A 16,326-nucleotide genomic window follows, 5' to 3' on the forward strand; every position below is an offset into this window, starting at 1 on the left:
ACTTCCACATCCCAGTTCATCACTGAAGGCATCAGGCCAGGAACACACACAGGGCAGGAACCTGGAGGCAGAGCTGATGCAGAGGTCATGGAGGGTGCTGCTTGCTCAGCCTGCTTTCTTTTTCTTGTTTGTTTTTTGAGACAGGGCTTCTCTATGTAGCTCTGGCTGTCCTGCAACTCACACTGTAGACTGGGCAGGCTACGAACTCATAGACTTCCTGCCTCTCCTTCCCAAGTGCTGGGATTAAAGGTGTGCACCAGCATCACTGCCTGGGTCTAGCCTGTGTTCTTACAGAACCCAGGACCACGAGTCCAGGGGTGGCGTCTCCCACAGTGAACTGGGCCTCCCCAATCAATTATCTATCAAATAATGCACCACAGGCTTGCCCAATCCACTTGGGACACTTTCTCATTGAGTTCTCTCTTCTAAAATGACTCTATCTAGTGTTAAGCTGACATAAGACCCTCCTCAAACTGCCTCCCAAGGGTTCTGATTTTTTAAACTATGGTTTCAGAGAGCCACTCATTCCAGAATCCCAGCAGCTTTCCTGCTTCCCACCCTCACCAGTTACCTCTGGCTCATCTCGCCAGTCCACATTCAGTTCCTGATCAAAGCCTTGTAGTGTCAGACCCAAACCACGTCGACCTTTCTGACTGGAGGTCTCCACGATGTCCTTCCGACCCTGGCTGTATTTCCCCAATCCCTCGCCTTCTCTGAAGCCCATCTTGGCCTGAAAAAAGAATAAAGCACAGTTAATTCAGTCAACAGACATTTATTTAGTCCCTACCATAGGCCATACATGCTGATAAACCCTGAGAAATATTGATGACTGAGGCCTACAGTCTGCCTGTTAGCCTAACGACGGCAAGAAGCATGCCTAACCCACTGTGGGCAGTGTCTGTGCTGCAGGTGAGAGTCTAGGGCAACCCCAGTTAGATAAATGACTGTAGCGCTGGAATTAAAAGCACCAAGAATAATGAATCTCACTGGGCGTTTGCAGCCATTCTGTCTGATGAGGTGAACAGGAAGTCCAGAGCAGAGCTGGTAGAGAGCCTAATGTAGGACACAGAGCTTCAAGCTTCTGTCTTACCCTTTGCCCAGGCCTGTGGCCTTCAGACTAGGACAATGAAGGCTCACAGGAACCTAGTTGAAAGTTCACGTCATGTAAAACAGAGAGGGAGGGAGGCCACATGGAGGTCCTGGCACAGAAATGCCTTTTTAGTGGCTTTTTAAAGGCGCAAATGCATGCTATGCACACTAGACCCCAGAGTTACTAAACAAAGGTAAGACCTCAGTGACCAGGGACCCAAATTCCAGATCCCACGTGTCTTACCCAAGTGAGGAACTTCAATGCCAAGAACTAACTCCTCTGGAGGGTGGGGCCTCCACTCTGTTTGAAAGCTGCCTCAGAGGCTTAGGAATGGGCAGACTCTCCAGGATCTCACCCTGAGCTTTCCCATGGTCCACCTGCCCAAAGCTTACAGGCTTCAGATCAGAACCTGAGCCATGATTTACTTCAGCAGGGTATGCCTCATTCTTAATCTAATCCAACAAAATTACAGCCGCCAACCATGACACTGCCGAAGCCGGATGGGAGGCAAACGTGGGCGCCTCTAAACTTTATACAGCCACTAGGTTTTATTGAGGAAAGTGAGTGGTCTCCCTTCTCATATGAAGGCTGAGAAAGAGGTGGGCCTTCCGTGGAAAGAGACCATGCTGCCTGCTCTTCAGCACCTCAGAATCAAAAGGCATCGAGTTCTCTCCTTTGAGAGTATTCACTAGAGCAAAGGCAGCATGAAGCCGCCACAAGCGCTGACATGCACCCAGTCTAGGGAAGATAGCCACACATACTTATGATACCCAACAGTCAGTGAGGACACTGAACTAGGATCCAGTTCTGCAGGACAGCACATACTGGCACTGTTCATGGATGATTCCAACATGCCAGACATGTCTGCTGAGAGGAGACTGCTTCTTCTCTACAGAGTTTCAACAGCCAAACACTGGGCAGTGGTGGCATACACCTTTAATCCCAGCATTTAGAAGGCAAAGGCAGGCAGATCTCTGTGAGTCTGAGGCCAGCCTGGTCTACAAAGTGAGTTAGTTCCAGAATAGCCAGGGCTACACAGAGAAACACTGTCTTTAAAAATAAATAAATAATATTAATGAATTAACAGCCAGAAAGAGAAAAACTACTCACAACCTAGCCTGTGCCAACTTGTGCCCACCCCCACCTCCCACACCAGTACACCCTGGCCTTCTTTCTCTCTCTCTTCTGGGCAGCTTTCGACATCCATTCTAAGCCAAAACATACCATAAGCTTCTGGGAAACACTGTTATACATGGAATATCTAGAAGATGTTCCCTCCACAAGGGAATCTGCTTTGAAGGCATCTTTGTCAGAGCAGGGCTGCTTCCCCTCGGTCTCACTGTCAGATCCACTGAGGCTTGTGGTAGATGCTGGGAAAGAAGAGAAGCGTTAGTTGGGCAGGTCTGGACTACAGGACTGCCTCGTACACCCGCACTCCTCGTGCCCTGCCTCTGTCTAGCATGGGTCCTGCACTCATGGAGGTCACAGTGATGGCTCTACTCTTGCAGGTGTATATGTGGGTACCATCAACATCCCTGATGACATGAACCATACCACAGAGCAGGAATGCACACACAACCATTTCCTCACCTCACCTTCAGTTCTATCTACTGTCAAACTGAGATGACAGAACTGGCCTCATCTGGCTGCTTGAAAACCAAACAATACAGAAGAAAGCACACTCTCATTGTAATGTGTACAGTGACGGGGCTGCTGTTTCCAGTAATGCTCAGTAATTAACATCTACTTCTTTTACAAATGGTCTTTTCATTTTTATCCCACGTATCCGTCTGTCTGTCTGTATAAGTTCCTGGAGAGTGACTATGTGTGGAGTCAGAGAGACACTTGTGAGAGTTGGCTCTTTCTTTCTACTGAGTTAGATTCAGAGATTAGATCAAGTCTTCAGACTTGGCAGGAAGCACCTTTACCTCTGAGTCACCTTTCCCGACAGAATTTCTCAATTCTGACTGCTTAAGTTCTTAGTTAGTTCTCTTTGCATTAACAGTCCGTCAAAGTTAGACACAAAAGAGTAGGTCTTCACTGAAGCTGGCCACAGGAAGAGAAAAAGGGGAATGAGGAAAGGGGAGAGACATGGAAAGATAGAAGGAAAAAGAGGAAAGGAAGGCGAGGGATGAGGATAAACTCCAACAGGACCGCTGACTGAGCAGGCAGTAGAAGAGAGAGTGAATGCTACAGGAGGGGCTGGGATGTAAGCAGGCCACACCATCCTCTCCACTGTCCACCATCAACCTTGTCGAAGGGCAGCAGCCAGAAAGGAGGGAAGCTGCTCCTCCATCAAGGTGCTCTCCAGATTGGGCACTCGCTTGGGTGCGCACACTTCCTCTGTCATGTGCTTGATAAACCTATTCACCAGAAGGCTACTTCATCCAATGTAGTTTCTAGTCAGGAGTTCTACTGAGATATGACCAAAACAACCTGGGAGGAAGGGATTGGTTTCATCTTAAAGCTCACTGTTCTTCAAGGAAGTCAGAGCCGAAACCCAGGGAGGAACCTGGAAGCAGAAACTGAAGCAGAGACTATGTATGGAGGAGTGCTACTCACTGACTTGCTCCCATGGCTTGCTCAGTCTGCTCTCTTATACAACCCAGGACTACCTGCCCAGGGATGGCCCCACCCACACTGGGCTGGATTCTCCTGCGTTAACCATTAATCAAGAAAATGACTTACAGGCCAATGTGATGGAGGTGTTTTCTCAGTTGGGGTTCTTCCTTTCCAGTTGACCCTAGCTTGTCACAACTTAGCAAGCACAACTGAGCACTTGTCAATTTGACACATGACCCATCACTATTCAACTAGTCTTTCTTTTCTCATTTGTCCCTGAAGTAATGTTAACTTGAATAACACAATATAAAATATAATATAACTTTAAAAGTCTCACAGTCTTAAAAAATTTAACACTTTAAAAGTTCAGTCTAGAGGCTGGAGAGATGGCTCAGCACTTAAGAGCACTGACTGCTCTTCCAGAGGTCCTGAGTTCAATTCCCAGCAACCACATGGTGGCTCACAAGCATCTGTAATGGGATCTGATGTCCTCTTCTGGTGTGTCTGTCTGAAGACAGTGATAGTGCACTCATATAAAATAAACAAACAAACCAACCAACCAACCAACCTTTTAAAAAATAATTTCAATCTGGGCCCAGCATGGTGGCACACGCTTCTGATCTCAGGAGGCTGAGGCAGGTGGATCTCTTTGAGTCTGAGGCCAGCTACAGAGCTGATTCCAACACAGTCAGGGCCACACCCACCTTTCCTGTCTGGGACCTGCTCGCTCGTGATCCTCTGCATTCCAAAGGGCCCAGATGGCTCTATTTCTCCAGCTCTGCCATTCATGGCACATGCAGTATGTCTCAAAGGCCCAGGACCACAGCCGCTGCTGACGTTGGTGGTCATCCCATTGTACTGGTGTCCCCAATGGCCTCTCCTGGCCTCTCAAAAGTGCCAAACCTCTGCTGCTCTCTATGACCCCTTCATGGCTTTAAAACCAGGACCACAGGCTAGAGAGATGGCTCAGTAGTCCGCTCAGTAGTCAAGGACACTGAATGCTCTTCCAGAGAGAGGACACAAGTTCAAATCCCAGCACCCACATGGCAGCTCACAGGCAAAATACCAATGCACATAAAATGGGAAAACAACAATGATAACAACAAAGCAGGACCACATGGAAGAAGCCTATATATTATCAAAGCCAAAAGGAATTGTATCCTTGGCCACCTCTTGGCCACAGCCTGTGTGTGCTGGCCCTGAGGAAATAACTCCCAGAAGACTTCCCCTCAGTGATGCTGGTCTCCTGTCAATCACAGATGGTTCCCAGCTCCAGCTACTCGGCATCCATTGTCCCAAGCAAAGTGGTTCCCCACGAACGGTGCTGACCCCTTCTTAGTCATAGGTGATTATCAGTCACATGTAACCATAGCTACAGATCCCCAGTTCACATCTCACAAACAGAACCAGTTCCCCATAGAGTTTAAGGAGCTCTCAAACTTCCCTATGCAACATCCCAAGCATCGGCTCTATGAGCAGCCTTATCTTCCGAGTTCTCACACAGCTCAATGGGCTCAACACTCAGGAGCACGTCCAGCCCAATGTGCTAAGCTCCTTCCACAATCCTCCCAAGACAACACGGTCAGGTCAGTTACAGCAACACCGTGATCCTGGTGCCAAGTTCTGTTCTAGTTTGCTTTTCTGCTGCTGGGATATTGTGACCCAAAGCAACTCAGACAGATCTCTGAGTTCAAGGACAGCCTGGTCTACAGAGTTTCTAGCACAGCCAGGGCTACAGAGAAACCCTTTCGAAAGGAAGGAAGGAAGGAAGGAAGGAAGGAAGGAAGGAAGGAAGGAAGGAAACAAAAAAAGCAATGTGAGCACACATGCACATGTGAGTGCAGGACTCTTGGAGTCCAGACAAGGTATTGGGTCCCCATGAGCAAGAGCTCTAGGCCTTTGAGAGCCACCTCAGCAATCTCTCCTGCCCATACCTTCTTATATCTTTTAAATGTACAAGAACCACATAAATACATATTACTTAGCAAAATATAAGACATTTTAAAATTAACTTAGCAATGTGGCATAATTCCCTTGAGAAAAAAATGAAGGTTGCTGAGCTAAAGCTAGGCACGGTGGCATGTGCCCACGGTTCCAACACCCTGGAGGCTGAAGCAGAAATATCTCCAACTCAGGCTGAGCTGGAGCTACATATGGAGAGCCTGTCTCCCTAGGAGGGGTGGGGCACTGGTGCTGTAGGAAGTCCAAAGACAGAGCAAAGACTCCATTACACAGCTCTGTACTGAACCAAGGTGGTCACCATTCAGACTACAACATGAAACTTACTTATAATTCTCAAGCTTACCAATGTCACCCCTCTGCAGCTGAGACTCACACCTGCGTCTTCCCCACCATGCCTTCTCCTGTCCACTGGGTCCAGCAGAGCACCCACTGTGCGAGTTAAAGCTGCTTGCTTGCCACATGCTATGCAGGGGTCAGGATTACTCACGAAGAGCAGGAACTCTGCCACAGCCAATGCTGTATCTCCAACACTTGGGGAGGTTTCACTTAGTAGAAATGACTTACATCAGCCAGCTGGTGCCTTTTCTGAGGCCCTACTAAGTATATGTATGATGGTTTGTATATGGTTGGCCCAGGGAGTGGCACTATTAGGAGGTGTGGCCTAGTTGGAGTAGGTGTGTCACTGTGGGTGTGGGCTTAAGACCCTCATCCTAGCTGCCTGGGAGCCAGTTTTATCCTAGCTGGCCGTCAGATGAAGATGTAGAACTTTCAGCTCCTCCTGCACCATGCCTGCCTGGATGCTGCCATGTTCCCGCCTTGATGATAATAGACTGAACCTCTGAACCTGTAAGCCAGCACAATTAAATGTTGTCCTTAAAAGAGTTGCCTTGGTCATGGTGTAAAACCAAGCAGTAAAACCCTAACTAAGATGATATAAAACCCTAACTAAGACAATATGCTTCAAGTTACTTCCTGGTACAGGAAGTGCCAGATGTCGAAGCCTCAAAAGACAAGGACAGAATACACCATACAAAGAACTTTGCCCTCCTCAAACCACGCCTAACCCCACCACAAGTCTGAAATAGGAGAGATACATCAGAGGCCATGAAGATGGCTCAGCAAGTAGAGGTGTTTGCCAGAGCCTGAGAGCCTGAGTTCCAACACTAGCACCCCAGTGGGAGGGGAGAATCAGCGCCCACTAATTGTGCTTTGGCCTCCACATGCCATTTATACAAGCCCCCAACTAGTACACCACCACACAACAAAAGGTAAATAAATGTACAAGATAATTATAAATTTAACTTTAAAACTAGCCCACGAGGTAGTGTAATGGTCCATGTCTTTAATCCCAGCACTCAAGAGGCAGAGGCAGACAGGTCTCTTGAGTTCGAGGCCAGCCTGGTCTACAGATCAAGTTCCAGGATAGCCAGGACTACACAGAGAAAGCCTGTCTCAGGGTTAGGGGAGACCCTAGAGGAAACCAGAGACATCAGAGCTCACAACGCTGATCTTGTTTACTGTATCAGACAACTGGGGCTCTAATCTAGCGCAGTGGTAGAGCATTGCTTAACACATACAAGGGCCTGGATTGGATCCTTAGTGCTTATTTAAAATACAAAATATTGTCTAGAGCAGACAACTCTTTTGTTTCAGAATCTGTTCTATAAGAGGTCTAACATTTTGCAAAAGAGCCGGCGGTGGTGGCACATGCCTTTAATCCCAGCACTCGGGAGGCAGAGGCAGGCGGATTTCTGAGTTTGAGGCCAGCCTGGTCTACAGAGTGAGTTCCAGGACAGCCAGGACTACACAGAGAAACCCTGTCTCGAAAAACCAAAAAAAAAAAAAAAAACAAAAAAAAAAACAAAAACATTTTGCAAAAGAAAGAAAAGACCAGTAAATGCATGGGAAAAAAAACAAAAACCCACAACATTCAAAGTACATTCAAAATATACTCAGAACTGTGTTTTCTATACCGATCCTACAGTAAGTAGAAATTTTAAGAGCCATGAAACCTGCCCTTTCCTATTAAGAAGGCTGCCTAATTTTCTTAATAAGGCAGTATCTTGCTTATATTCACCAATGTAGCACAAGTCACAGTGGCAGAGAGTGCTACTCAAGAGAGCGAGCCAGAACATTAACAATAAGTAACCATGGAAACACAGAGGTGAAGTGATATTTATTTTCCATTTTATACTGTCCTGCAAAAATTAGGAAGAAAAAAGCCTACAGGCTCTAAAGGATTACTATTCCAAGCTCTGAGAAGAGACTGGTTACTTTCCAGAGGACTCATCACGAGGCAGCTCCGAGAGGGGGCAGGGGGCAGGCCTCCTGAGAGGTTCTAGGCTCCCCGGGCTGCAATCCATCACCACTATATGGATGAGAGAGAGCTCTGCAGCAGAACACCCAATGCTGAGGAATGCTGTGTCAAAGGGCAGGTTCCCTCCTCAGCTGCCTCCACTCCTCTACCAGGCACTGCTCAGTACCCACAGCAGGGTGGGGAGTGTGCCCCATGGCACTTCTGGGAAATCGACTGCTACAGGGCTCGTTAGGATCTGCAATGTTGGAGCAGCTCTTAATCCTTTTTCTAGCCTTGTGGACATGCACAGGCCTACCCTGAAAACATCAGAAGCCTGTTTAAATCCCCCGTCCTTCTGTCCAGCTCAAGGGAAGCACCCAGCTGTTAACAGTCATCCAGCTGTTAGCCTTCCTGAGGATCCAATAGTGACAGTGCTGTAGCACACACCCCACTGCCAGATGTGCGGGGTTCTCCCCACCCTTAGTGCCCTGAGAGAAAGTCATCTTTTCTTTTCCTTTCATAACATCTTTGGGCAAAAAAATGACAGGAAAAGACAATTTTGGGTGGAAAACTTATTAGGCAAATCAGTGCTGGACTAGCTACAGAGTGCCTGCATGAGACTGGCCCAGAGGTCTGTCCACTGCACGCCCCCTGCCATGCTCTAACTACGGTGCGCACACCATGCGTCTACTCAGAGAGGACAAAGTCAGCTCAAAGTCCCGTAACTCCTTGTGAGACAAAGAAAGATCTGAAATAAAATAAGCCTGAAGATCTCGATCTCTCTCTCTCTCTCTCTCTCTCTCTCTCTCTCTCTCTCTCTCTCTCTCACACACACACACACACACACACACACACACACACACACACACACACAAAGCCAGGTCCTCCGTGACTTAGGAGAACATTTCCTAGATTGCTCCTAATGTCCAAAGACGGCAGCAGCCACTACTTATTTTTCAGAGGAGCTGGAGAACCGTCATGGCTGCAGCCGACCCGAAGGCAGGCTTTGTTTCCTAAGAGCAGTAAGAGTGTAGCGAATACTGAGAACTTAGTCACGAGGAGCCACATTCGCAGGGCTATAAGGCAGTCTAGTCTATTAAAACCATTAGTTTCATTAAGAACTTGCCAAAGCTGGGTGACATTCCTTTTTACATCCCAAGGAGTATCCCTTCTATGATCTATCACAAAGCCCTAAATAGTACTTAGGATTCCTGCCCTACCTGATAGAAACCACTCCTAAGTCATTTAAAGGCTGACTTTATAAAGAAACAGGTTTCCCAGCTATTGGCAAAGCTGAGCACATGGCAATAGAACCAAGCCCGCCGAAGTTAAAAATTAAAGTGATACCACAGGAGAGCGCTCCAACCAATCGTGGCCAAGGTGAGCAGCACATACAGAATAAATTATGAATTTTAATAAACATCACGCCCTACCTAACAATTGCTGGGGAATACACTCATTCCTGCTTAAAGATGCCATTTCTCCTTCACGCCAAACAAACAGTAACTCATTAGAGCAATTGAAACAGACACCGAAGGGAGTTTTTGATTAAGGTCATGAATCTGTACTGACAGGAAAGCAATGGTATCTCGGGGCAAAAGCCTATTTAGGGAAAAATTAAACCTAGTAGAGGGAAAGGTGCTTTTAATGTGGTGAAGGAACTTTGCAACTTCTGAACCAATCTGCTACAAGAGGGCCATGTGCCCACACTACAACACACAGCTAAAACGAACAGGAATTGTCTTAGGATCTAGACCAGTTTTCCTGTAAGAAACAACTAACAAGATCAAGATGCTGTCCTCTACCTCTTTTTACTTCAAAAAGATTATTTGACTCTAAGTTCCTGAGAGTTTATTTACACGTAAAAATGCTTTAAAACTCCCCTGAGAGCCCCTGGAAGAGCAGGATGCCAAGGTACCCATGGTTAACATCCCTTCCTTCTTTTCCCGGGATAAATGTCAAGCTGCTGACCTGGCAATGTATCTACCTTGTGAATAATGTAGAACAAACAAACTGATTGAATAGTTCTGCTAAGGAACCATCACATCAATCAACCACAGGGAGAAGACACAAGGTCCAGACAGGAAGTCACTACTATTCTTCTTCAGTCATCTAGATGAACAGTGTGTGCAGGTAGAGGCAGCTGGAGCCAAGTGGAAGCACCCTACTGGAACTCCACAACCTGGAGAGGAAAGCTGCACGTGCACCTCAGGAGACAGAGCTTCTGACAAGATGGCAAACTTGTCCAAGCACACTGTCCAGAACACACTGAAGAGGAACACAGCCGACAAGGTGGAAGAGGGATGGGCAAAGTAAAGACATCAACATTTTAAGATTCTTTGAAAGTTGACATTATGACCTTTTCTTAATCCTGTCCAATCATGTACTATGTACTAAGCATTGCTCCACTACCAGTCATGGAAGAGCAAGCAAGAAGCAGAGTGGTCAGGTTGACTCTTGTCCTGACTCCTGTCCCTGTAAGGCTGCTAAATTAACCTGGAAGTAGGTACCTCTGAGGGTTTGCCTCTGCCTCCTGCCTCGCTTTCTGCAACTGAAAGGAACCACCTGGTCTGTTGTCAGACACATGAGAAACTGGCCAGCTCCAATCTTCACTCCCCACAGACAACAGCCACAGTCAATCCTAATTGAGTCATGAAGCTACTTCCAGAAAAGGTTAAAGCTATTTTGTAAAATGAAGGGATTGTGCCAGGCTGGTAATCACACTTCACAGTCACATTTTTAAAAGTTTAAAATGTCAGCCGGGCATGACACCTTTGATCTCAGCATTTGTCAGGCAGAGGCAATCGGATCTCTGAGAGTTCAAGGCCAGCCTGGTCCACAGAGTGAGTTCTAGGACAGCCAGGACTACACAGAGAAACCCTGTTTTGAAAAAACAAAACAAACAAAAAGAAGTTTACAATGTCAATTAGACTAGTTTCCTCAACCACATAAACTCACCATTCTAATCTGGGACCTGTCCTCTCATCTTTTCAAAAATGTCACTGGCAGAACATGTCCAAAGATCCACTTAGCACTAGACACTTACTCCCTAGACATGCTGGCCACTGTCCCGCACAGGCCTCTCCACAACCAAGAGGACCTATGCACTAGCATGTTTTTGTTTTTTTGTTTTGTTTTGTTTTGTTTTTTTTCCTTTCCATTTAGTGGCCCTGGTCACATACAGACTTTCTCTTCTACCCTGAAATCCAGTCAAACCTTTTTAGGATTGTTTTTTAACAGGTCCTACTGCACTGCTCAGGCTGGTCTCAAGCTCAGCAGCTTGAGTGATCATTCCAGTGTCAGCCTCCCATCCAGCCAGGAGCCAGACAAGTGATGGTGCTCATCACTGTGACCTTGAAGGCGCCCATACCCCCACACGCAAAGTCATGAGTCTGTTCATTCTAGATCACGACTGCACCAGAGCTGCCCATCTTCACTAGATTAGCTAAGGTAACTGTCCTCCCATGAGCCTACCACTAGTAAGTGAAGATCACTTCCTAACACCTACCAAGGAAGCATCCCACCCTTTTAGTCAACAATCTGTTACAAAGTTTCACTCCAGTTTACCACTGATCTCACAGGGTATGCAAAATTAAGTCCACTAGTGTCTGGGGTGAGGGCTGCGTCCTCCTCCAAAATTCCTGTCACCTATAAACTGGGGAGAAATTTTATTTGGAAACATAATCTACAGATATAATCATGTTCAAATAAGATAACACTAAAGAGGCATGAGTCCTAATCCAATGGCTGACATCCTCCTAGTAGGGAAATGTTGACGCAGATGTAGGGAGGCGCAGGCAGAAACTAGAGACAGACACTAACGACCAGCAGAAGCATGCAGTACCGAGGACTGTCAGTGAGCCACCAGACATCACAGAAGTAAGGGGGAAGGGGAGTCCTTCCCAAGAGCCTTCATAGAGAGTATGCAGCCCTGCTGACAACCTGGGTGAGCCCACTAGTCTCCAGACCTGGGAGAGAAGAGCGTTTTATTGTAAGCAGTGCAGCATGCAAGAGCTCACTCCACAGAGCAGCTCTCAGAAGTGAATGGAAGCCGAGTAGAGTGGTTTACATGTTTAATCCCAGTGCTCAGGAGGCTGAGACAGGTGAACTCTGTGAGTTCAAGGCCAGTCTTGTCTACATAGTGAGTTCCAGGACAGACAGAGATACATAATAAGACCCATCTCAAACCAAAGGAAGGAAGGAAGGAAGGAAGGAAGGAAGGAAGGAAGGAAGGAAGGAAGGAAGGGAGCTGGCTTGTGAGTTATATGAACAGAGTACTTCTAACTGTCTGGTATATGGGGTGAATTCAGATACTGTGAATGTCCACAATGTTAAAACAGAAAAACAAAAACAAAAAAAACAAAAAAAAAAACCAAAGTATCTTTCCACGAAATCTTCCAGCTGGAGATAAACTGCAGGCAGAGACATCCACCACAGCAGGGTAGTTCTGATTAAAACTGCTGAAGGAACTGAGAAAATTCTCTGCAAGGACCCAAGTCAGACCAGGCAGCTGCACCTCGCCTCTACAGAGGAACTCCCTAATTATTAATAGCTATTGAAAGCACAGCACTCAACGCTCAACACTTCTACCTGATTTAAGGCAGTGAGAGGGTCACCTGTTGAAGAACCGGGAACAGATCAAAGGCACTTCCGGAACCGCCCCACCTTTTAAAATTTAAAACAAGTTTCTCTACTCTTACTAGGAGAATAACACCAGAATGGAAGAGTCTATATAGCTTGCATCTTTTTGTCAAATTTGCTAATTTTACCCAAGGGGTAGTGAACTACATTCTGCTCAGTCCAAGCACTAAGGAGTCAACCAACCAGTGGCCTCAGATCACATAGCCCAGTGTACCTTTTGCTGCATGACTGACAGAGGAGAGCGGTTCATCGTCAGATGTGGAGCTGAGGTGCCGGGCAAGCTCCCCAATTCGCTTCTGTTTCTTGAGGGGGGCAGTGCATTCTGGGTCAGTTCTCCTCTTCATTGTTACTGCAACCATAAATCCCGTCAGTCAGCCCTTAGGTTAGAACTACTGGGAAGGAGGCAAGGATCCCAAAGATAAGCAGCAGCAGCGGCGGCGGGATGAGATGTGACCGTCGCAGGCATCTCCTAGTGCTGACCCTTGAACAGCCTCTTCCTCCATGAAAGGTCCAGGAAGGAGGCTAGCCAAGCTCTGCTTTTCAGTAACAATGGTTAGTTTTCCTAGGAAATAAGGTGATCTCAGAATCAGAGACCTCGGTGCTTATTAGTGTCAGATACCAAAAAGTTAGATTAACTCAGCAAAGCACAGGGGCAAAGGCCTTTGAGTACCTGTTATTCTATAACTTTTGAGACAATACTGGCTACTCCTAACAAGGTATACTGGAAGCAAATTATGAACCCTACTAAGTAACAGCTACCAGTATTTCCAAGGACAATTAGAGAATGATTTTTTTTCATCTTTTTCGCCAGAACAATTAAGATATTATTATATATGGCAAAAATGATGGGATTTGGCTTATTTCCTGTTTTGAAATATGAAAGAGCATAGTGCAAGGCACGGAAGTACTGGTTGAGTGACAACCAAGAGGGCTGAAAGGGACAACAAATAGCTGTACTAGTGGGATAAAAACGACTTTTTATTCCTTTAAAAAATATTTTTTGACATTAATTTTTTAGAATACAAATAAAACTCCACAATAAGTAATGGAGATGTGGGTGTGCTGGGCATCTGCCTCTATCTTAACACTTGGGAGTCTGAGAAAACCTGTAGAGAACCTAAGGGCTTGAGGATGTAGCTCTCCCAGGGAGTCTTGCCCTGTACCCGCAAAGCCCTGGGTTCCAGCACAGCTCTGCACAGGAAGAGTGGGAAGCTTCCCTCGATAGCCAGGAGCTGGTTTATGAGAAGCATAAAGTTTTTTTTTAAAAAAAAAAAAAAAATGGAACTCACTCTGTAGACCAGGCTGGCCTTGAACTCAGAAATCCGCCTGCCTCTGCCTCCCAAGTGCTGGGTGGAGACATGTCTTAATGTCTTAAAATTCAATTCCCAGCACCCACACTGGACAACCCGCAACTGCCTATTACTCTAGCTTCAGGGAAACAGATACCTCTGGCCTATGCAAGCACCCACATGCCTATTTAAAATAGTCAAAAACATTTTTTTTTTTTTAAAAATGTATGGAATGAAGTAATTACAAAATCTTCAGGAAAAGTGTATTCAGAGAACTCAGGAAAAAGACTTCAAAGTTGGAGGTACACTGATATCTGTGGGGAACGGAGACGCAGGGATACAAGAACAGGCTTCTCTGGTGCTTGAGTCAGACATATGGTTTTAAAGACCATGTGTTTTCACTGTGAATTGACTGCTCAATACTGTCATATGAAAACTAGAGCCAGTTCAACTTATTTCAAAATATTTGTTGGGGGCGGGGGCATCAGCAGTCGAGGCAATAAAGTAATGGAATTTGAAGGGGTATAGCGATCTTGAAACGTAACCAAAATGTGGTTCCCTGTTTCCGGCCCAAGGATGAACTGGTGATCTAATGTATGATCATCCCAATACCAGGAGGCAATTTCTTAACTGACACTGGCGGCACCTATCAGAGGAAAGCAGAAAGGCCAGGGGACTGAGCCAAAAGAAAGCAAGGCCCCCCCGAGAAGCCACATTTTCACTTGACATCATACATCTCCCGAAAAGGCCCACAGGTGAGCTGTTGGAAAGCTCATCGTTGCGGCTTTCGTCTGGCCACAGCACGTTAAAATGGGTCTCCTTTCCCTTTAACTCTTAAGTCGTCCCGATGTGTGTGTGTGTGTATGTGTGTAGAAGGGTCACTGAGAGGATGGTGGGCGATGGGGCAGGTGCCGAGAACAGGAAACAGCTTTGTAGAAGGCAAGGCGGCAGATACAAACGTCCCCTCCACCACAGCGCCTTCGACTTGGGCCTCGCAGGGGATCCAAGCCAATCCTCTCATTCCCTCGGCAAGGGGAAGGCCAAAGGGCTATCGAGTGACCTACAATGGCAGTCGAGCTGTGACCAGGCACTTCTAAGCGCTGCTACCCCCCCCCGCTCCCCCGTCTGCAGAGGGGAAAGAAGGGAACGCCATCTCTCCGGCCGAGCTTCTTGTTTGGAAACTGTGTGCGCGGCGACCAGCAGCAGCGGCAACCTGGGCTGGGAGAGGTTGCCGAGGGAGAGGAGACCGGGACAGGAGTGGAGAGAGGCTACCAGAAGGCGGGCAGAGTGGCCGCCACAGGGGAAGGATGCTGTGCCCGCGCGCCCGCCCGCTCGCACCCCCCGGGCCGCGCGCCGGCACTCACGCTGAGGGAATGGGGCGAGCAGCCGGCGAGCGGAGACGAGGGATCAGGCCGCCACTGTCGCCGCCGAGCCTGGCCCTGCAACCTCCTCCTGCTCCTCCTTCACTTTCGTTTCCTCGCAGGGCCCGCTAGCTGCGCGGTCGCGCTCGGATCCCGCCCTGCGGGCGGCGCCGCTTGATAACGTCACGAGCCCGCCAGCCCCGCCCCCGCTGGGCTCAGGCTTGGCCCCTGGGAACTGCCCAGGTCGCACAGCGCTCAGGACCCGGGGCGCCTGCGCAGAAGGGCGACCTCGAAAAAATAGGGGAAAAAAAAAAGCCATTATGAAAGTAACTGCTGTCTACTCCTGCTCTAAGGAGGAGAAATCAATACTTCATCTCAGTTTATTCATCTTGTTATGGAGTACCTGAAGAGGAAAAACTCCCAAGATGTCTTAATAAATCATGCGGGGTCTTTATTATTTATTACCACCAGCTGGGCTGTCTCAGGCAGAGTAGCGGGAAGCACCCTCGGACCTCCAGTTTGTTCGACATTTTAGAGACAAGGACTGCAACTGTGATGTATGCAGAAAGGCAGCTCCAGACATGTAGACATGTGCAACAAGCAAGCGTTGCCTTTTTTTTTTTTTTTTTTTTTTTTTAGAAGCAGAGAGATAGCAATTAAATGGTCAGGCAGTTAACCTTTAAGCCAGAATCGCAATCACATGGTATAGGAACCATGTGATCCAGAGTCCAGTTTAGCATAGGAATTTATGGCTGGTCTAAGGGACCAGAGACCAGAGACCAGTTTTTGCCCAAGATAGTTTTAGCAATGAAATATTCTTCGGAGCTGGGTGGTGGTGGCAGTGATGGTGCACACCCTTTAATGCCAGCACTCAGAAAGCAGGGACAAGCAGATCTCTGTTAGTTCGAGGCCAGCATGGTCTACACAGCTAGGGCTATTTTGTAAAACTCTGTTTTGGAGGGGAAAAAAATCCTAGGAAGGGTTTCACAGCATCATTTAACTGTAGTTTGGTATCTCACTACAGTCTCACCATCATTCTATAGATTTAAAAACACAGAGACACAAGTAAACTGGCCAAGGTCAAGGGCCTGTTCCATAGTGTAAGAAATATCTGACCGCCGTTGA

General features: G+C 47.2%; 1 protein-coding gene across 1 annotated transcript in view; it reads right to left on the reverse strand.

Annotated features, from left to right (window-relative positions):
* The window catches only part of Cmtr1 (cap methyltransferase 1), a 41,309-nt gene extending 25,911 nt beyond the window's left edge, over positions 1-15,398 (reverse strand). Inside the window, exons 1-4 of the mRNA XM_034524140.2 lie at positions 15,205-15,398; positions 12,766-12,900; positions 2,315-2,460; positions 572-730 (exon numbers count right to left, since the gene is read on the reverse strand). Coding sequence (XP_034380031.1) covers positions 572-730; positions 2,315-2,460; positions 12,766-12,895 — 435 coding nt within the window. The 5' untranslated portion in view covers positions 12,896-12,900; positions 15,205-15,398. The remainder of the gene's footprint in view (positions 1-571; positions 731-2,314; positions 2,461-12,765; positions 12,901-15,204) is intronic.
* Positions 15,399-16,326: the final 928 nt, after the last annotated feature.

The sequence above is a fragment of the Arvicanthis niloticus genome, chromosome 20, assembly GCF_011762505.2.
Source record: "Arvicanthis niloticus isolate mArvNil1 chromosome 20, mArvNil1.pat.X, whole genome shotgun sequence".
Taxonomy (NCBI): Eukaryota; Metazoa; Chordata; class Mammalia; order Rodentia; family Muridae; genus Arvicanthis; species Arvicanthis niloticus.